Source organism: Prionailurus viverrinus, chromosome B1 (genome assembly GCF_022837055.1).
Source record: "Prionailurus viverrinus isolate Anna chromosome B1, UM_Priviv_1.0, whole genome shotgun sequence".
Taxonomy (NCBI): Eukaryota; Metazoa; Chordata; class Mammalia; order Carnivora; family Felidae; genus Prionailurus; species Prionailurus viverrinus.
The window spans coordinates 42,555,496-42,578,628 of NC_062564.1; the positions used below are offsets into that span (position 1 = coordinate 42,555,496).

A 23,133-nucleotide genomic window follows, 5' to 3' on the forward strand; every position below is an offset into this window, starting at 1 on the left:
TCATTTTTTCCCCTAAATCCGACTTGAAAATGCCATACTCTGAAGTGCCTTTTTGCAGCTCTTAAACATCGGCTTGATGCTGGCAGGTAAGGAAATGAACAATTTCAAGCTTCTAAACTGGTAGGCCTATCTTCTGGTCTAAATAGACTTGACTTGAAGTTGCAGCATTTTTACGGGGAAGGGCTTTGGTGAGGAGCTCAGACCCATCATCAGCCATATCCAGACTTTGTAACTTAATTCCACAGTCTTCAAACTCCGGATCTCTCCCCCATTTTAGACAAAGCAGGCTATTGCCTAGGATCCAAACAAAACTATGCGGAACAGTTGGATATATGGCAATGTTTTAAGATATGGAAATGGAAACCCAATATCCTGCTGAGATCAAATATTAACTGACTTGACACAATAACATCTGGCAGGCACACAGCCTCCTGGTTGACTTAGAGAAGTATAGACTTCATGACATTTTAATTTACACTTGGTCTTATCAATTGATAAAGACATCTCTGTTCTTCCTCCCTGTTAAGGAACAGAAAGAAAAAGAAAATGTCTGACTTACCACTTTCCTTGCTGTGACAAATGCCTAAGAACTCATCAAAGGCATGAAGCACTGTGCTCTGAGCTGCACTCCCCCCAGAGTATTTCAGGGGCTCTGGGGAGACTCCTTCATAGATCAACCCCACTGGCATTGCTGGGTTATCCTTCCATCTAAGCAAGAGTAAAAGTCAAAGAGAAGAAGTGGGTGCTAGGAGTTAAGAACATATTTTCTGATACAGCACAGTGAGTAAGAAAGCAAACACAATTTCAACGGTGTTTTTAGAGCAAAAGACTGGGTATCTTTGTAGAATATATACTTAAGCATACTTCAACTTCATAACAGGCCATTGAATACAGCCCTTCCTTTCCCCAGTTGGAGGATTATTCCAGAAGAGTAAAGGAATCCTTGACATTGATCCTATGACATATTTATTAGAAAAATTCAGTCATAAAGATGACATCAGTGCTGCTCAATAGGAATAATTTAGGGGTTCTGGAATAATCTTCACTCCTTCTGCTCACCTCAACCTTAATCACCTGATACCTTTAACTCCACAAGTAGAGCTTTGTAAATAAGTACACACACACACACACACACACACACACACACACACACACGCCCCTTTGCTTTTCCCTGTAACAGTTTTAACAGTTGTCATGTTGAACTACCAGTGTTAAATAATGCATGACTTTGTGGGAATACCTTTGTCAAATACATTCTTGACAGCACGTGTTGATAATGAGGGCAGCAACAAAGAGAACACAATACAATCTTGCAGGTTACCAAAGGACAGGTAGATGGACTGGAATTGAGGCTCTGGTCTTGCTCAGATGAAGTGGGTTTTCCCCGCTTCCTCTCCTCTCTTATCTCCTTTCTTCTCCCCTTCTGTCTCCATGATTCCATTTCTTTGCCTTTTTGTGTCTGAAAACCCCTAGTTCTACCTCCAACTATTTTACTCATTTCCCTGTCACATTTTTTATAGAGTCTTAAACAATTACAGAATGTATGTGCTGATTCCATAAGATAAACAATAGCACCAAGAACACGTTATTGTACTTCCAATGTGTTAGTCTATAAACTCTCTTCACATTCATTTTCTTTTTTTAATGTTTACTTATTTATTTTTGGGAGAAAGAGAGAGAGCACAGGCAGGGGAAGGGAATAGAGAAAGAGAGGAAGACACAGAATCTGAAGCAGGCTCCAGGCTCTGAGCTGTCAGCATAGCGGGGCTCGAACTCACAAATTGTGAGATCAAGACCTGAGCCAAAGTTGGACAACCGACTGAGCCACCCAGGTGCCCCTCACCTTCATTTTCTAACTTGACCTCTTTTGAGTAGATGAAGGCAGGTGTCTAAAAACCCATTTTACAGATAAGCAAACAAAGGCTCTGAGCAGTTAATTCTCCAGGGCCACACTGTTCAAAAATAGGAAAACCAGAACTTAAATCCCAAACTTGTACTTTTCTATGTTCATTTTCTCAAGACCCCCACATATGGATTTCCACTTTTACTAAGGAATAGAATCTTTTTTCTCTTATTGCCATGAATGAGCCACTGTCCCTGCTGTGAACAGTTTAAATAACAGGCTTACAGTGGAAGAGGTCTCATCTTCTTCCTATAATTCTAGAAGTCATTTTGCTCAAGAAAAGGAAAATGCATCACACACATAAAAAAGCTGTAGCCAGACTGCTCAGCTGGCTGTTCATGACCTTTGTCAAATACTTCCTTATGGTAGGAAATGCTATAAGGAGCTGCGTTGTTTGCATTGGAGAATGGTTTGGTCAGCCGTTCTACGGTTTCCACTGGATGAACGTCAAAATGGCCTTTTTAGGTGGGGGGACATCACTCTGGAAACAGATGAGGCATAGACAGCAGAGCAGGGGGAGAGCAAAGGAAGGAGTCTGGTCATAAGAGGAGAACATGAGGTAGCTGTTGGGTGAGAGGGCTCTATTTCAGGCAGATAGAAAATTTAATCTCAACTTTGATATTTATTAACTGTGAGCCTTGGTTAATTAACCTCTCTGAGCCTCTAGTTCCTCACCCAAGTGATATTAGGATCTACCTTATTGAGTTCTTGTGGGAGCTAATTAAAATAATACCTGCTCAGTGCCTGGAACATATTAAGCATTTACTAAATATTAGCCATTTTACATTATTTAGAGTGAGTTGGAATCCCGCTCCCTCCATTCATTATTTTGTACATTTGTACACACCTTCCTGAGACTTAGTCCTAATTTGCACCTACTTCCTAAAGCTGCTGCATAATTAAATGGGTTCCAGAGAATTTTCGTGACTTGTCAGAGTTCAGGACACTGCTCCAATGAAATTTCTAAACAGCATTTTAGAAATATTTGGAAATAGGGAAGAAATATTGAAAGCGTGAGTAAGTGGAAGAGAGGCAGTGGTCACACTGGTTCAGGGTTGTCTCTGCCATGTTGTCGATGATCTCAGATGGTCACTTTTGTCTCTTTCAACAGTCCCTCCTCATCATGACCACTTTGGTGTTGGACTTTCTCAGAGCTCAGTTTATGGGATTCTTGCTACTCTCACTTCCCAAGTGCTCTTATCTACTTCACTGATTTAAAAACCAACTATATTAGGAGTCTTTAAAAATGTACACTTCTACCTGGACCATTCCCCTACGTTCCAGACTCATATATTAAACTGCCAACTTACAGATATCTCCACAGAAATGGACATGTCCCAAACTGAGCTCCAGATATCCCCTCCCTTTTGCCAAATTTCTTCCTCCTACAGTCTTCCCCATCAGAGAAAATGGCAGCTCTATTCTTTCAGTGGATTGGGCCAAAACCCTAGAGTCATCTTCGACTGATCCCATTTTCTTCCTTCCTCCTGCAAACCAATAGCAGATCCCATCAACTCTACCTTCAGTCATTTCCAGAACTGAACATTACTCAATGCCTCTTCGGCCACCACCCTAGTCCAAGCCATCACCCTGATTGTGGGCATAGCTTCTTGAACGTTTTCCTGGCTTCCATTCTTGCTCTTCAATTATCTATTTTCCACGTTAGAAAATAGAGCGATGAGTTGAATTAAGACAGATCATTTCATTTGTCTCCAGACTTGCCTCTGCTGCCCTTGTCTCTCAGAAAGTAGCCAACAAGCCCTGACATGATCTGGTCTTCTGCTGTCACTTGTGTCTTTCTCATTCTCCCCCATACACACTGCATTCCAGTGCTGCTATCTTCCTTGCAACAATTCCTCCATGACAAGCATGCTCCAATGTCAGGACCATTGCAATTTTTATTCCTTTTGCTTGTAACAAGTATCCAGATAGCTTAGTCCTCACTGCCTTCAGTTATCTGCACAAATGAAGTATGGCATTCCCAGACCATAATAAATAAGTAAGAAACTTACACCACCTCTCCCTAATACTCCATGATGGCCTGTATCCTACTTTACATTTTCCCGTATCACTTATTGTTGTAACATATATTGTATAATACTTTTTAAATTATATTTATTTATGCATGATCTGATTCCCACCATTAAAATGTAAGCTCCACAAGAATAAAGTAGCTGTTTTGTTTTATTGCAACATTCCCTGCACCAGGAACTGTGCCTGGCATATGGTAAGCACTCACTAAATAGTTGATTAATGAATGAATGAATGAATGAATGAATGAAAAAACTATTATTCTATAATTCTGTGTTATATATCTAGAATATATAAACCCAAATGTTTTTTTCTGGAAAGGACCCGCCAGCTTTAAAGAACCATCAGATGCTCAAATGGCCAGGAGACATCAATATTTTTTTGGCGCCCCAACATGAAGCGGATGTGTTAAAGCCACATTGAATGTGACAGAGAAGACACCAGAATGTAAGTCAAAAAAGATAAAACAAGGGGATCTACTTTCAAAAGCCATATTCTCCACCTGTGATACAATTGGTCTGAGGGAGGGAAATAGGGTTTCTCTGAGCAGTCCCATACACTCTCAGGCCCAAACTAATGATTGCAAAGGAAAGCAATTACTTTCCTTTCAAATCTCTGTAGGCAAGGTTATTTTTAGTCTTTCTCATAGCCTATTTTTAGGAAATCCAAGAAATATAAACAGAAGAAAAAAAGAAAGAAATGACATTTTTCCACAGGGGCTAACTTCCATGTGAAATTTAATGTGAGTGGGAAATGGAAAGAATAAGTTTAATCTACAAATGATGAAACGCCTAAATAAAAATGTTTTTAAAAAGTAAATGGAAACAATAAATCAAACATGGGACACATCAAGAACATAGGAGGAGATTTCAATTTTCCAAGACCCCAAGTTCCCATTGGGAACTCTCAAAAATCCAGATGATTTTGGCCATCAACACTTTCAATACATTTAAGATTTGGTGCTGGTCACTTAGTTGCACTACATGAGAAATATTTTTGAGGCTCAGACCGACGGGAGGTGTTTATGTAGATCACAGATAAAATGCATCACTGACCCAGAACTTATTTTATTGAAAACATAATCACCCTCTAGTGACCATTTAATCATGATAGGCAGAAATTGAAAAAGATAGTCCCAAGATTTCCATTCTCATTCCTAGAACTGTTCATATTATAAGCTATCAATACCTGTCAATATGATATACAGCAAGGCAAAAGAGACGTTCCAGGTATAATTAAGGTATAATTAAGTCAACTAATCAGTTGACTTTAACATAGGGAGTTACTCTACATTGTCTAGGCGAGCTGAATCTAGTAACATAAGACCTTGGCAGAGGTTTTCTCTGGCTAGTTGCAGAAGGAGAAATCAGAGAGATTTAAGTACTAGAAGGATTGGAAGTATCATTGCTGCATTGGAGGATACCGTGTGATAAGGATTGCAGGAAGTCTAAGCTGAGAGCAGATCCTATCTGACAGCCAGCAAGGAAACAGAGACCTCAGTTCCAAAACCACGAAGACTTGGATTCTACCAAAAACCTGAACGAGTTTGGAAGTGAATGATTCCCCAGGTTCTCCTGATAATAGCTCAGCTCAGCAGATAGCTTGACCTCAGCATTTTGAGACCCTAAGCAGAGAACCAAGCTGAGTTTGCCTGGCCTTCTGGTCTACAGAAATGTAAGATAATAAATGTATGTTGTTTAAAACTGCTGTTTTAATTTGTTAAAACAGCAGTTTTTTGTTATGGTTTTCTGTTATGTTTGTGATTTGTTATGTAACAATGGAAGACTAATACACATTTAGAGAGCAAAGTGAAACACAAAGAGATTTTCCAGAATTGGGTACTTCGTAAACCCCAATGTATTTAAAATGTTTAAAAGACTTTTTTTCCTCTAATTTTACCAAAACATATCTGCATATTTTGTTTTACATTTGTTGCTAGAATCACTATTGCACAATCAGATCTTTGTCTTAACCCTGATTATATGTAAAATGTGCACACAACGAGAAGAGTTCTGAGCACAGATAACCTCTCTGGGGAGGATTTTGGGATTGAATGGGTATACAGCAAAAGTCTGAATTCTGAGAACACTCCCAATTCCATTCCACACTCTTCACCATTTTTCTTGTTTCCTCATAAACCAGGAACCCATTAACCTCAAGTTATTCTCTAGAGACTCTCCTGCTTACCCTCTCTACTCCCTAGAGTGAGGAATGCCCACCCAGGCTGGCGTCCCCTTGGACTGTCCAGATCCACTCAATCTAGAAAAAACACTGGGTTCATGTTGTCACTCCCTTCTTGCACCCATGTCCCTTCCAGGTGCAACTTCATATTCTTTCTGTCTATAGCAATTCGGCACCTCCCGGGTATCAAGATGGAACACTAGGTGAGCCCTATGTCAAATTTTTCACCTCATCCATTCACTACCTCTACTTTTCACTATTAAAAAAGTAAACAAACTTAATTTCTCTCGGTTAATGTGAATGGGAAAGCAATTTGATTAAAACATGTCAAGGTATAATTAGTATATCTAAAGGAAGAAATGTATCTAAGGGTAGAGTTCTTTATCTGGAAAAATTACAGTCCATGTGACAAAAGAAGAGACCCACAAATATGAACAAATGACTTGGGGTAACTCTTCCAAGAATATTAGAAGAAGGCTTGCAAGTTACTTTCTATGCTCCCATCAGCCTTAGTAACAGGGGAAGAGAATGGATATAAATGAGAGAGCATTGTGGTTACACAGTGGGCTTTTTTTTTTCTGCCATCAATATGGGATTCTAAGTGAATACAAATGAATGTAATATGGTGGCCTAAGGACAATTATTCTGACCTTAAATATTCATTTGTCCTGCAGATGGTACCCCACCTCTTTTATCCAAGAATGGATCCAAATGATCACTTTGTTAGCAAGGTTTCTTAGTGTGTTTATTACTATAGGAAGCTTCTGCCTCATAAATTTGGAATATGCTACAGAGGTCTCATGCAGGAAAGCAGTTGAACTGTACTTACCCAGAGAGAAAGATCCGGATGACTGCATAAAATATGTCTGGATCAACATAATCTGGAGAAACAATCAAAATGTGAACTTTACTACAGGCAAAAAAAGCAATTGGTTACATGTGCACGGGTCCTGCTGCTCTCTTGGGGCCACCCCCTCTATCTGATCTGCACGGAAACCTGGAAGGAAGGCAGCAGCAAGAGGGGGATGGAATGTTCTCTTCTGTAGCCCCCTCACTGGCACTGGCCAAACTTTTAAACTATTCCAAATGCTGCCCTTTTCTATTTGTGGTGCTTCCCTTTTCTGGACTTAATAACTACAAAAGTAGAGATCAAGGCCATCTTTGAAAAATTAATATTTTAAACAGACATGATATTTGAGAGAATGTAGGAAGTAGAAAGGAGAAAAGCAGAGAAAAAGAATCACCTCTGTCCAGGCTTTCACAAGAGAGGAAAACTCAAGTTATCAATGCTCAAGCGAAGTTCTATATAGGCAACCAAAGATGGAGGAGTGGAGAGGCTCTTGCCCAGGGATTGCCACACCAGGTCAGATATAGGCTCATTTAGCTCCATGTTAAGCTGCATTCATTAATCTGTGCAGCTATTTTTGCCTCTAAGCCACTGCTTGGGGATAACTTATTCCACTAGTTTATTAACTTGTATATAAAGAAGGGTGTCCTCACATTTGTACTAAATTTCTTTTCATTAACTTTTGAAGGTTGTTCTCTCTTCTTCACATAATGGGGCCCCTCTGTGAGCTGGTATGTTTCTTTTACCTGGATCCTGTCTATGTTTCTTTGTTTCTCTTTGAGAAAAAACAAAACAACACAGCAAAACAAAAACAAAAAAAATCCACATCTTTTTTATGAGACCCAAATAATGTCATCTTTATACCATCAGTTATCTTTTCTACCATCATACCTAGTCTCTGTTCCTCTATCTCTATGTTCTCTGAAGGCCCATGGGCTCAGGTAATTCAGATATTCCTTTGGTCCCAGGATTTCCCAATGCTCCTGAGTGGTGTCACATTCTCTCTACTCTTCTGTGACAATGTTCCATGTGCTGGTCTTTTATTGGGCCTTGTTTCCATGTCTTTCCCACCTGGTGCCCTATTCCCACAAAAATGCTAAGCATTATGTACAAATTTTCTCTGAAACAGTAATGACTAGCAATAATTTAATATTTTATCTTCTAAAGTAAAATCATTAGTCAATAGATATAAAATAATTTTAGTGTAAAAAAAGTCAATAGATGTAAAAAATGTCCATTTATGATTGTAACAAATAAAAAAATTAGCCAATTAGGAATAAGAGGAACAATTTTGAAATGATAAAAAGAATCCACAGAAAGCCATTTCAAGTATACATTTTATACTTGAAAGATTAAAAATAAGTATTTGAAAATGTGGAACAAAACAAGGATCAACACATCCATTCAACAATACGGTGTTAGAAATTTTAGCCAGAAGAATACGAAAAAAATATATATTTAAAGAAATAAAAGTTATAAGTATTATACATGAAGGAACAAAATAATTCTCAAATAATATGATTTTCACATAGAAGACCCAGATAATCTGCAGATAATCATTAGAACTATTAGAATTAATAATTAGAATTAATTAATAAGAATTTTTTCTATAAACCAGTAACAAACAGGAGTTAGTTAAAATCAAAAGATACCATGTTCACTAGAAACAAAAAATAAAGTAACTGTGAAAAAAAAGAAGATATCAAAGTCTCTTATTTTGAACGAAATTAAAGAAAATTTAAGAAATTCAAGAAAAAAATTGTCTCTACTGATGGACAAAAAACTCAGTATCAGTATCAAAGAGAAGAAGTGTATCTAAAAAAGTTATTTATCTGGATAAGTTTTAGTTCACATCCAATAATATGAAGGCATGATTTCCAGTACCTTGTCCGACTACCTTACTTAGCGTTTCTGTGGTATTCTCTGATTGTCCATCTGCCTTGATCATAAGGCAGAAAGACTGGATATAATATCAAAATCATGTAAATTTTCTCCAAATTAATATACAGATGTAATGCAACAGGAGCAAATTTTTTTAATGTTTATTTTTGAGAGAGAGAGAGACAGAGAGAATGAGTGGGAGAGGGTCAGAGAGAGTAAGGGGGACAGAGGATCCGAAGCGGGGTCTGAGCTGACAGCAGTGAGCTGATGCAGGGCTTGAACTTATGAACCATGAGATCATGACCTGAGCCGAAATGGCACACTCAATTGACTGAGCCACCCAGATGCCCTAGCAAAAACTTTAATTTTTTTTTTAACGTTTATTTATTTTTGAGACAGAGAGACACAAAGCATGAAGGGGGGAGGGGCAGAGAGAGAAGGAGACACAGAATCAGAAGCAGGCTCCAGGCTCTGAGCCATCAGCCCAGAGTCTGACGCGGGGCTCGAACTCGTGGACCCCAAGATGGTGACCTGAGCTGAAGTCGGACACTTAACCGACTGCGCCACCCAGGCGCCCCGAGCAAAAACTTTAACAGATTTTTTTCAGAGCAGTTTGAAAAGCTGATTGTTTACATGAAAGACAAAATGTTGGAAATAGTACAGGCACCTCTGGGAAAGAAGGGCAAGAGACAGGGGTTTTCTTCACCTGAAAGAGATACTATGAAGCTATAGTTCTGAAGACAAATGATATCTCTGTCGGGAAAGGTAAACAATGACAAAGAGTAGGAAACCTGGAAACAGAGCCAGTCATTTAAGAAAATCTGTTATAAAACAGTGCTAATATTGCAGATTAGTGATTCTTCAAAGAAGGGACACTGAATTTATTTCCTTTGTCATATTACATATAGATAACAATTATATGTGAATTAAGGACTAACATGTGAAAGACAAAACAACAATTTCAGAAGAAAATGCAGGAAAATATACTTATCAACTATGATTATGAAAAAATATCTTATGTGAGACTTCCCCAAACACAGACTTTTGCAAAAGAAATGGCAGATACTTTGACTATACGAAAATTAAGAACTTCTGCTTTCAAAAGTCATAAGGCAAACCACAATATTTGCAACACATATAACTAATGAAGATCAGGCTTCTGGGGTTTACAAAAAACTTTTAAAAAATCAGGAAGTAAAAGATAAAAGACCATTAGAAATATAAGGAAACACATGCATTCACAAAAGAGGAACATGCGTGGTGAGCACCCACAAGGACGCACGCACACACACAAACACACACACAGAAGACAGTTAAATCAGGGAATGCAGGAGTGACATCAACATCAAGAAATAAAAGTTTTCTACTGTTTTTCCCACAAAGAACACTGGCTTAGACAATCACACACAGACAAGAGGGCCTTTGTGAAAGTCCAGGAATTCAGTGGGGAATTTCCAGCACACCACTGAGCAAAGAGATCCAGAACTGGATGCACTGAAGAGGGTAAGAACATTTCACTGTGCTCACATCACCCCTTCCACAAGGCAGCACAGCTCAGTGCTAAGAGAGATCTCCTAGGGCTGTGATTTTTCCGGTAAGGGAAAATGAGAGCATAAGATTGCGTGCCTGGCTTCCCCAGCTGCAAGGAATGCCGCCGTGCAGACCCACTTCTTTCCCATCCCATCCAGAACACTGAGGTGTCCTGCACAACTAGGGAGCAGAGGAGCCTGGGGGTAGGGAGGGACTAGGAGAATGCCACATAGGGCTTTTGGCTGGGGGGTGGGGGATTAAAGGGAGGCAGATTATACTGATCGCCTCACAGATTCCATTAAGAACCCCTCCCATGAGATGCTGGGAATGCTTCACCCGCAGATCACCCCAACTAGCCACGGGTGCCCCTAGTGCTCAGGGTGTCTCACAGCTACACCTTCACCCACTCTGGCCAGCTCCTTGCGTGCACTGCTGAAAGCAGAAAGGGTGAGCCTCTGCTGTTGATTCGTGAGCTCCTCCAGCAAGGTGGCTGATTCTATGGGACTGGGAGAAAGCACACGACCTGAGCCTTAAACACTGCCCCAGGGAAAGCCAATGTTAGGTGGTCAGCACCTGGCCTGACTTTGCAGACCTAGAGAAGGCATACGCAATTAAAACTTTTGCCAAGAGAGGGAGCAAGAAGTGTGGAGCAGGTGTATGCACAGGAGGTCTGAGAAAGCCTCAGAATCCCTGCCAGGGCTGATGGAAGGTGTTTCTCTCCTGAAACCAGTCAGTAAATACTGGAGAAAGTGAATAAATAACTTCTTCACATAATTCCTGCAGCAATGCCAAGCTTCAAGGAGCACAAAATATCAGGGAAACATGACATTACCAAAAGAAAAAATAATTTCCCAGTAACTGACCCTAAAGAAATGCAGACCTGTGATTTGCCTGATAAAAACAATTCAGAATATATTTTTTAAATTAATTTATTATTTATTTAGAGAGTGTGAGCAGGGAAGAGGGACAGAAGGAAAGAGAGAATATTAGGCAGGCTCCATGCTTATCACTGAGCCCCCACACAGGCCTCCATCCCGTGACCCTGGAATCATGACGTGAAGTCAAGAGTCAGACACTCAACCAACTGGGCCACCTAGATGCCCCCAAAATATCTGTTTTAAGGAAGCTAAGTAAACTACAAGAAACCATAATAAGACAATTCAATGAAATTAAGACAACAACACATAAACACAATGAGAATTTTAACAGAGGAAAAAAAATCATAAAAAAGAACAAATTACTAGGAAATATATTTTGGCAACCGACTCTGAACGGTGTTCAGAAAATACCAAGTAGAGAACCTCCTCCTCAATTAACAGTGATCTGGTAAGGTAAGAGAACCACGTATGCACTCTTACTTCTAGGTCTAACATGTGCACATTTTGGCTAAGAAGGGCAGTTCCTAAAAGCCAATGACACAGAGGATCTAAGAACACACCTGAGTTACATCTCCTCTTTTTCCCTCCATGTGGCTTCCTAGAAGAGCAGGAAAATGACACTAAGGACTGCAGCTTCTGCCCAGATGGCCAAGCGCAGGTTCATTTACTGCCTGGCTAGCCATCATCCAGTGTTTCTAAGGTTGTTGTTCAGCAAAACACAAAACATTTTGGTCAAGCACCTTTTTCTTTTAAATCTAAGTGAGTCTCTAGAGAAATAGAACATCTGCCTTTGACTCATTTACACTCATCATAATTTTATGTCATAAGCATTAGTTTGGAAAACCTAAGGAAACTTGCTTTTTAAAGTTTGCAGGGGTAGGGATTTAGATTTTATACTGAGAAGTAGCCTCTACACAAACGAAAACTCAGCAAATCCTTGCTTTGGATCAAGCGCTATAAAACCACAGCCCCTTGGGGCGCCTGGGTGGCGCAGTCGGTTAAGCATCCGACTTCAGCCAGGTCACGATCTCGCGGTCCGTGAGTTCGAGCCCCGCGTCGGGCTCTGGGCTGATGGCTCAGAGCCTGGAGCCTGTTTCCGATTCTGTGTCTCCCTCTCTCTCTGCCCCTCCCCCGTTCATGCTCTGTCTCTCTCTGTCCCAAAAATAAATAAACGTTGAAAAAAAAAAATTTAAAATAAAAATAAAAAATAAATAAAAAAAATAAAACCACAGCCCCTGAATTACTGTAATATTTTCACATTACTTTAGTAATATTCATATGGTCCCACTCAGGAAAGTAACACAACAGGTGCTCAATTACTGACTACAACAAAGCATTGTCGATGCATAATCAAACCATACATCTGATGGCCACGACCACCAGGCAGTAAATTTTTCGTGTAATTCCAACTTTCAAAGCCACGAATTTCCACTAAATATCCTACCATCACCTTGAGCATGACATATCTCAAAGCAAGCTCATCATCCTTCCTCCGTGTGCCCATTTACTTTGAAAATCAATCAACCCATCAAGCAGAACTTGATTCAACCTTTCAAGTGACAAATCTTTGCCAGGGGTATCATGATTTTTTTTAACCGGCTTTGAAATCTTATATACATCCTGGACACCTCCTTCTGTCTCTGATCATACCTATACCCTGCCATTTCTTAGTCCTTTTCCTTGATGTCTCTTGTTGGTCTCTTCTGTTGCTGTGACTGCTCTAGCACCTTCTTCTTTCTCCAGATTTAGTAGCATTGTTGGTAAGGTGTAAACAGCTCTATGTGTCTGGATGAAACCAGGGCTTACTTAAATCTGAAGCATAAGTAGGTGTGAACCAGGCAGAGGGTGAATGGGAAAGAATGTCTGAAACAGAAGAAATAGTGCATAAACAAGCCTTGAAGTAGAGGAAGTTGTAGAGAGCAAAATGGATTCTCTCATGTCAAGCAGGAGACTGCATCAAACAATGACGCAAGTAGTCGAAGGTACCACAGCTACGAAATATTGTCCCAACCAGCATCAGTCCTGACAGCCCAGAACTGATAACAAACAGGACCAGAGGAGGTCTGCAGGGGCCCAAGAACCATTAAATCCATTTAAAAAGGAGAGGGCTCAGGGGCACCTGGGTAGCTCAGTGGGTTAAGCATCCAACTCTTGATTTCAGCTGAGATCATGATCTCACAGTTTGTGAGACCGAGCCCCACATCTGGGCTGTCAGCATGGAGCCCAAGCGGGATTCTCTCTCTCTCTCTCTCTCTCTCTCTCTCTTTCTCTCTCTCTCTGCCCCTCCTCCACTTGTGCTCTCTCTCACTCCCTCTCAAAATAAGTAAAGAAACTTAAAACGAAAAGAAAAAAGTAAGGGGGGGGGGAGACTTTTGCAGCAAATTATCAGACTCTTCCAACATGACCTCTATGCCTGACCACGAAGAAAAGGCAGCTGCCACTGAAGGCTCTGCCAGATTGATCTCCGAACAAAACCGAGATCCTTCCCCGCTTGAACGTAATAAGCACTAAGTGCCAAGGGCTGACCTGGACCAGACTGAGGCTTTATCTCAACTGTGTGCCCACAGACCAACTCTGCATTTAGTTTGTTCACTTCCTACACCCTTCTGTTATCTTGTTATCTTCTGCTATCTTGTTTGCTTGTTGTCTTCTGTCCTGCTCCATGTGCCATATAAGAAGCCAACTTTAATCATATGGTGAAACGTCATTGAGTTTGGAATCCTGAACATGTTTTATAACTGTGGTTAACTTTGCTTTATGATTGACTAAAGTTGACACTGTGGAAGGACAAAACTCATGTGTGCACCTTCACACCATGCTTGTGACCGAAGTTCTTTGCAGGAACTAAAAGCTAGTGTCAGAAATAACAGGTGAAGGAAAGCATGGTGTCAAATAAAGATAAATTGAAATTAAAATATTCTGGGGTCAGATCATGCTAGGTCTTGCAGAAAGATTGGGATTTTGGCCTTATCCTTAAAATAATGGAAAAACAAGTGCGGGCAATAGGAATGTAATGTGATGGGCATTTATAATTTAAAATTTTCTAGTAGTCATATTTTAAAAGGTAAAAAAAAAAGTTGGTAAAATTAATATCAATACTATGTTTTAGCTAACCCACCATATCCAAAATATTATAATCTCAAAAGATAACCAATATAAAAATTATTATATGTTTTCTTGTGATAAGTTTTTGAAATTTTGTCTATACCCTTACAGACTTAAAATCTACTTTACGCTTATAATGCATTTCAACTTGGATTTTTAATTTTCAACAATTAACTGACATATGACCTATTCAGTACTAAAGCTGTGTTTAACAAACAACTATTTTACATTGATTCGGTTTTTATGTTTCAATATCAATTCACTACTATTAAATACAATTAAAAATTTAGTTCCCCAGCTACCCTGGCCACTTTTCAAGTGTTCAGTAGCCACATGTGTTTGGAAGCTACCTTACTGTACTGTGTCAGAAGAGAAACTGAAGAGTTGGGGGAGTAAAAGTGCTTCAGCGTGCACTTTTAAAAGCTGATTCAGGCTTCTGTGTACAGAAGGAAATAGATAAGGTAAAGGGCAGAAAAGAAACTGTTGTAGGGTCCCCTCCCTAAGGAATCTGGTGATAAAAGACCTCAGGGTAAGGGAAGACAACCTCGCTATGTGTGTAAGTGACATCCCTCACGACCCTGTAACATGAGACCACCCAATCAGACCGAATGTCTATACATTACCCATATATAGGAGACAAAGAAGTAGAAAATGCATAAAAGACTACGCCATGTGGCATTCGGGGCTCAGTTTTTCGGGTACAAACCCAACTGAACCAGTGCTGGCACAAATAAAGTTGCTTCCTGGAAAGAAAGCCTCAGTGTCATAACTGTCTGTACAAGAAACCTGCTACAAGACCACTGCAGAGTCCTGGCAAGTGATGATGGGAGCCAAGTTCAGAGCAAGCGATGGTAAAAACAGAGAAAAAGGAAGAGATGCAATTGATATTCCAAAAAGAAACTTTCATTTGCAGTAGTGGAGTGTTGTTTCATTCAGATCTGTCCTTCCACTAAAAACAATCCAAAAAGAGGGATAAAGGATGCAAATATCCTAAAGGCATCACGTAGCTGAAAAGACAGGAAGGAACTGCCAAGCAAAATTTTAAGGGAAAGCAGGAACCCAGAATGGGAGGCAGAAACTAGGGTGGCAAAACCTCTTTTTCCTGAAGTCATTTCCCAATCCAGGTATGCCTGGCCTTGCTTTTAGTGGCTTCTCTGGATGGTAGGTGTCATAAGTAAGACCCCGGCCCCAGCCATGGGAAGGAATTTTACAGGAGACCCTGTTCATATTAAACTGGAAGTCCCAACTACCTATATCTCAACATCAGTGTGCATCAGAGCTCCCAACCCACCACTCCTTGCCCCCAAGAGACAAAATCGAAGTCACCTTGGCACTGAGCAAAACAGGATTTAAAAAAATCTGTCCCTGAAAAGTTGTGAACACTTTTTTTTTTTTTTTTTTTTTTTTTTACATTCTTAGCCCAACTTTAAATTGTCTAATTGGTACATGGGCCCTCACTTGCTGAACTTGCTTCAAGATGGTCCAGAATTTTAATGTCCCCAAGAACCAGGAAGAACCAAGTACAAATATTTCTCTGCCCTAGTTCCAAAAGACTGTCTACAAACAATGTTCCAAGGACAATGAGCATTATATAGAATGGAAAAAAAAAAAAAGGCAAAACAAAACAAGCCTAAACACACACAAAAAAAACATGACAACCTGACAACCAACAATAGGAAAAAAGAAATAACAAGAAGGAAACAATCAAGTTTCCAATATTAGAATCACACACAAATTATGACACAGCCACAAGTAGTATGTTGAAAAAAACTAAAAGTGAGCTTGAAAATGTCTCTGGGGAACAGAAAAGTATGAAAAATAAACAGGTTAGAAAGTAATAAAATATAACTTCTGGAAATGAGACAATAAAATAACCTTTTCAATATATGTATTCAGCAACAGATTAGAAGCAGTTGACAATGAGTTAATTAGATTAGAAGAATTAATGCAGCACAGAGAAATAAAGAGATGGGGAAAAAAACAGCAAGGCTAGAAGAGAATGGAAGATGGTGGATCAAGGTCTAACATCCTCAATTAAAGTTGAAGAAGGAAAACAGAAAGAGAGTGGGGCACAATTTGTGAGGATGTGATGGCTAAGGACTTTCCAGAATGATAAGTCGTATCAGTTAAAGAAGCATAATGAAACCAACCATGATAAATGGAACAACACAGACCCATAAAGAGAAACTCACAAGCAGATCAGAAAAAGATAGGTTTCCCTGACATCTAACTTCTTAGTAGTGACAATGGAAGCTAAAAGATATTGTACGGATTTACTCAACATCTACAGGAATATTGTTGCTAGCAAATATATTCTTTAGGCATTGGAGTGAAACAGGGCAATTTTCAGACGAGAGAGTTAGCCAGCAGCAGGTCCTCACTAGAGGAAATCCTAGTAGCAAAAGAGATGTGTGTAAAGGAGTGAAGGGCAAAAAGAAGGTTATAATAGGTAAGCAAATCTGAGTGAATCTTAACCATATGCAACAATAATAATCGCTGTAGATTTCTGGATATTTTTGATGTGTGATATGCAATGTATATTCTTCCTTGTAAGCCTAAAAACATCTTTTGTGAAGACTCATGGGACTCTTCAATATTTTGAGAACTGATTTTGTGTGGGCATGTTTCTTGATTTTATGCATTGACATGAGAAAATAAGATTCAAGGTAAAATATGGTGGGTCAGGTGACTAGGGTATACTGAGATTACTATGTGTAAGTAATCCACGAGTGAAGACAACTTTAGAAATATGAATGGAGTCGTTATTATCCCACAGTATTTAGCAGAGAAGAATCCCAGTGTTGATTATTTTCCACTTTGCTTTATTTATTTTCTATTATTATTATTTTCAAAGTTAACCTTTGATAACTTTGGATAACTTTTATTACTACCAGAGGTTTCTCTCATCAGTGCACAGTTCTGACTGCAATACCTTCTTCAGACTGCACAGGGAGCTGAAGATCCAGAAATCAGTAGGCTGGGAAGGTAGGGGGAATGACTTTCACCAAGAAAATCCAAATGCCTTAACATAAACCAAGGGTACTGAATTTAATTATTGCCGTTTATAGACCCAAATCATAGAGCTGCCCAACATCTAGACAGTCTCTCTTACTAATTATAAATTAGTAAAAACTTATCAGTTACCAAAAACAAAAAACAAAAAAACAAAACAAAACAAAACAAACCTTTACCAAATATTGTTTTATACAATGTCAACAATGCTTTCAACAAATCTAAAAATATCTTAACTGCATGCCACTTTTAAGCTTTAATTTAAGATAAACAAAAATGGAAACAATAATTTTGTTTCCAATTAGTTGTAGACAAAGTAAGTTTACAAATTAGGAAGAAAACTTCCTTAGGCAAAATTAAGTGAGCCAGCCAGAAGAGGGTAGCAGCAGGAATTCACACTATCATTTAGTACCAACTCACGGAGTAAGAACCTGACTTAAACACATGCCAAACTCTTAGAAGGAAACATTTTTACTCCTTGCTATCATTAAAGGAAAAATTCTTACAGCCAGCAATCTGTCAAGGAGAAGATGGAAATTGTGTTGATTCAGAAGGAAATACAAGGCAAAACTTTCCGTGGCATTTTGGAGAGAAATTTATCTCTCAGCGTTTCTAAGGAGGAAATTAACTCTTAGAAACAAGAGGTATTCAGAAACCTACCAAAAGACATGCTTGTGTAGTCGGGATGCTTGGAAATCCGAACATATTTTAGCCTTCCAACAGAGCACAATGCCCAGGCCTGGTTGAGCTCTCTGCAAATCATCCAGAAAAGGGGAGCTAGACACGGATCTTACAGGTGCACAGCGCTGACACTCAGCGAGCAATGCACAGTGTGGGTGTAGTCTGGAAGTCTAGTGCTGTGACGGACTTCCGCCTGAAGAGGAGTACGTCTGCGCTGAGGACTAGGTTAAGGTTGTGAGGTGGAATCACCTGTGGGCTGGGCAAAGGCCCAGTGATAACATGGGGGTTCTCAGAAATATAAATTGAAGCCTTAAAATAAAGAGTACCTTCTCCTCTGCGTTGGGCATGTTTTCAAGCTATCCTGCCTGGAAATGAGGTAATTATGGAGGAAGGGAGTAGAGCACACAACTCTTGCTAAAGCTGAGCTCAGAAAGAAAAAAAAAATTCATGAGCTCCATTTGGCGGAGGGGGGGGATGGGAGAGGCGGGGGGGGGGGGGAGGGAAGTGCTGCTGAGCTCTAAAGATCATCAGAAAAAAGTCATCAACTACAAACCAGACACAATGACACAATTTATGTGATTCCTTACACCTGGCAGTTTCCAGGGGCACCTGAGTGGTGCAGTTGGTGAAGCGAAGCGTCCGACTCTTGATCTCAGCTCAAGGTTCCGATCTCAGATTTCACAGCTCATGAGTTCAAGTTCCAGATCAGGCTCTGTGCTGACAGCATGGAGCCTGCTTGGGATTCTGTCTCTCCCTTTCTCTGCCCCTCTCCAACCTGTGTGCTCTCTCTCTCTCTCTCTAATAAGTAAAACTTAAAACTTAAAAAAAACAAACCCTTTAAGTTTCTAGTATTTGTTATTTTTATCATTTCATTTTTCTGTTTACTGTGGCTGCATAACAAACCACTCCCAAGTGAGGGGCAAGAAACAACCAGTATATGATGCTCTTGGAATCTGCAGGCTAGAAATTTGGACAGGACACAGGGGACGGGACACAGGACACACTGTGCTTCACAGTATTTGGGCCCCCAGGTGGATGACTAGAAGACTGAGGACGGTTTGAAGGTGGAAATCTAGAGTCATCCAAGGGTTCATTCGCTTCCATGGCAGCTTCCAACTAGAGCACCTACATATGGCCTCTCCGTGAGGCCTGGTGTTCTCACTCGCAGCATGGTGGCCTCAGAGCAGGTGGCATTTTTATGTGGTGACTCAGTATACAAGGTAACAGTTGCATCACCCCCTCTAGCCTTCCCTCAAAGCTCACGCAGCATCACTTCTGCTGCGTGCTATTGATTACGGGCATGTCACAGGCCCACCAATACCACAAGTGAGGACACAGCCTGCACTCCTTGAGGACAGGCACGTCAGAGCCACATTGGAAAGGAGCCTATGAGATGGAAGATTTTGTGCCTTGTTTGGAAAATGCAGTCTGATGCACTCCTGTTTCACTGCGGTGACTACAGATACAACTTTTAGAATAAATCATGCCTGTGTGGGAAAATTAACTTTTTAACAAAACAAGGAAAGTAGCCCTGCAATCTCCAAGGCACCAGACTCCTGCAGGGGATAATGGAGAGAGAGCACTGGGCTGGCCTGGGCTGAGAAAGTGACTCTGACAATGAGCACTAGGAAAGCTTGTGACAGACAGGACTGTGCCCTCTTACTGCAGCAGGCAGTGAGGTTCCAGACTACTCACTTCTGTTCTTTCATACTGATGGGGTTTGGGGGTCATGGGGGTCTGGAGCTGACTGCCAAGAAGGAATTCTTGAGGTGTCTTTGGTACAAAAAGGTGATTCTATGAAAGCACAGGGACAGAACCCTTGGACAGTAAATGCTGCACTGGGGTTGTGCAGAGTGACTGGTTATATACTATGGAGTTGGGGGGAGGCCTCCAGAGGGACTTTGATATGCTAAAGGGGATGCCTAAGATACCTGAGGCCTTGCTATTGTCAAGCGAAGGTTGTTTTCCCTCTAGTAAGACATTCACATTATGACAGAAGGGGGTTCCTGGAGAAATGGTACACTCTGTATTTGCCTCAAGTACTTGTTAAGGGGCTGCAGATTATAAAGAAATGTAATTTTACCTGCCATTTCCTTCTTGCCTTTGTTCCCCACATCACGAAGGAGGGAAGGATAATATTAGGGCTCCAGGAAACTGAGTCCACAGGTTTCTGGAGATTAGGCTACTGATGAGATTACCTTTTTATTACAATTTACTAAGACATTTGTAAACTTACTAAGACATTTGTAAACTCCTGTCCTGCACGACTATAATTTCTATCCGTTAACCATCTGTTTCCCCTTTCCTTTGTTCTTGGGCAGCCAGAAGTGCCTGAGAAATATCACACATACGCCACCTGAGGTGGGGTGGGGGAGGGGGGATGCAGGGTGTCAGCTTGCCTTATGCTCCCTCATCAATATGATCTGAATGCACCTGCAATGTCACTTCCCCTGGTCTTGATATCCTGACTAATAAACTCAGGGTACCTTGTTAAGGCTCAAATCTATGTCACTCAGTTTAGAGAGCTTGTTTGATGTGATCAGGAGGGCTTTAAAATTAAAATTCAGGGAAGTGGAGGAAGTGTGGATCTGAAATATAAAACAGGATGTTGAATGGAAATAATACATAGTCCTGTGACTTCTGATGGACTTCCACTAGTGCAGAGAGTCTGAGATGACAAATAAATTTACTCCCTTAATAAAAAGTAATAAAGCTGGTGTCCTCCCTTTCTCCCTCCCTCCCTCGCTTCCTCCTGTCCTGTTTCCCATAAACCTCTCCTTTCCTGGACTCCCTCTATTTGTCAGTGAAGCAGGATCCATGGAAACTGATACTTAGATCCTTACCCTCTTGTTAAACAGATCACACCCCTCTCCCACACCTTCTTCAAACACACAACAATTACATTTTCTAGATTCTTCTGATAAAGGAGTTAAGAGCTGCAGTTAGGATAAGATTAACTGGCCACACCTGTAACAACTCCTCTTTAAACTAGCCTCAGAGGAGCCATGGAAGGCCCCTCAGATAAGGCCCAAAGCCAAGGTCAGTCATCTCAGCTTCCACTAGAGAACAAAGAATGAGAGAGGCTTTAGAGAGTGTAAGGACAAACTCTCTCATATCACAATTCTGTCCTTCAGTAACCTAACATTGCTGGATAGAGCTTATACAACCAATGTCGTGTGCTCCACCCTTTTAGCCCCAGCTTCGTTACCGTAAGACCTCTACATGCAAGGAAATATTTTGGCTAGCCAGAAGAGGAAACAACTGAATCACAAGAGATATAAAGAACGATAAAACCATGAGAAAGTCACTGCAAACTGAGAGTTCATTTTCAGTAGCATGAACAACATTTGGTTGCCTTAAAACAAAGACATTGACATTTTGACATTTTATGTCTTCCCGAGCAAAGCCCTCAGCCTTCAGAAGCCTCATACCATGCATTTGTCCTAAAGTTCTGGTGATATCCTGAATGCAGAGTCTCAGTCGCTGCAGGGCTTGAAGCAACGAGTTCTGGCTGGGCTGCAAGATGGCATTCACTGCCTGAACAAGTGCCTGAAGAGGAGATTCATTCACTCAATTCATTAACATTCAGTCCACTGAGGTAGAGCAGCAAAGCTGTGGGAATCTAGAAAAAGGGGACCCACCTGACTGCTGGATTGTTAGGCAGGGCTCCCCAGGGGCATTCCTAAACTAAACATCCTGTGAGGTTTTCCTGAGAGCCAGAATCTTTCTGGGCACCCTTCAGATAGATCCCTAGTTAAGACTTTCTGGAGCTTTTCCATTGACTGCTACTTCTTGTACCTCTCAAGGGCATAACTCTAATCAATTTTGTTCTTTCTTCTGGATTTATCTCATATTATTGATGGGGTTTTGGAGTGGTGGGGGTCTGGAGTCAATGGCCAAGAAAGAATTTTTGAGATGTCTTTGGTGCAAAAAGGTGATCCTATGAAAGCACAGGGACAGGACCCTTGGGCACTGGGGTTGTACAGAGTGACTGGTTATATACTATGGAGTTGGGGGGAGGCCTCCAGAAGGACTTTGATATGCTAAAGAGAAGTCTAAGATGCCTGAGGCCTTGCTGTTGTCAAGCTAAGGTTGTTTTCCCTCTAGTAAGGCATTCACATTATGACAATAGGGGGTTTCTGGAGAAATGGTCTGCTTTGTATTTGCCTTAAATATTTGTCAATGGGCTGCAGGTTATAAAGAAATGTAATTTTACCCGCCATTTCCTTCTTGCCTTTGCTCCCCATATCTCTGTGGAGGGGAAGGTGATATTAGGGCTCCAGGAAACTGAGTCCACAGGTTTCTGGAGATTAAGCTATTGATAAGATTGCCTTTTTCTTGCAAAGACCTTTGTAAGACCTTTGTAAACTGATGGAGACTCATGTCCTGTATGACAGTAATTTCTATCAGTTAACCATCTGTTTCCTTTGTTCTTGGGCAGCCAGGAGTGCCTGAGAAATATCACACATATCCCACTTGGGGAGGGGGTGGGTTGTGCTAGCTTGTGTTTGGCCCTCAGCTTGCCTTATGGTCCTTCATCATTATGATCATTTCTACTTCTAGGACCTTGAACTAGGGCAGCCTCACTCCTGAGCTCTGTTGTACATAAAATCAGACAGATTCTGTAGATCCCGTAGCATCAGAGCTCCATTCACCAGGAAGACTTCCTTGTCCTCTGGCAGTCTCTACCTTATTTGAGCTATAATTTGAAGACCAATGCTTTACTCTGTATCTTTCAGTGAACTAAACACACGAAGGAGAAGTAAAGTAAGCATATAGTTTCACTTTTGAGACTGAAAGAGGGTGCTAAGGTAATCATCCCATGATCTGGTCACTCTACTGAGGACACAGTAAGCACTCAAAGAATGTTCACCAGGGAAGGTAGTGAGGAAAGACTTAAATCTAATCTAAATATCTTTGTGCAAGGCAAGCATTCCCTAGATGATTATCTGTCACTGCACCTTCATTTGCTTTACACCTGAACTTTCTGTTATCTACCTGACCCCTGAAGGAGTTCAAATATGCAAGCTCAGGGCTAGGTATTCTCAGTGAGGGTTCACTGTCCTCTGAAGAGGGTTCACTGT

The 23,133-nt window shown here is 40.6% G+C and overlaps 1 protein-coding gene and 1 long non-coding RNA gene across 5 annotated transcripts in view; one reads left to right on the top strand and one right to left on the bottom strand.

The window, feature by feature from the left end:
- Positions 1–23,133, top strand: part of LOC125163939 (uncharacterized) — a 100,998-nt gene that overhangs the window by 58,389 nt on the left and 19,476 nt on the right. The window contains exon 3 of the long non-coding RNA XR_007151592.1: positions 4,256–4,381. This is a non-coding gene — a long non-coding RNA (uncharacterized LOC125163939). The remainder of the gene's footprint in view (positions 1–4,255; positions 4,382–23,133) is intronic.
- IDO2 (indoleamine 2,3-dioxygenase 2) overlaps positions 1–23,133 on the bottom strand; it is a 73,609-nt gene that overhangs the window by 2,033 nt on the left and 48,443 nt on the right. For all 4 annotated transcript variants that reach the window (XM_047856282.1, XM_047856281.1, XM_047856283.1 and 1 more), the window contains 3 exons: positions 21,481–21,598; positions 6,945–6,996; positions 560–708 (listed from right to left, as the gene is read on the bottom strand). In XM_047856282.1, the coding sequence (XP_047712238.1) occupies positions 560–708; positions 6,945–6,996; positions 21,481–21,598 (319 nt within the window). The remainder of the gene's footprint in view (positions 1–559; positions 709–6,944; positions 6,997–21,480; positions 21,599–23,133) is intronic.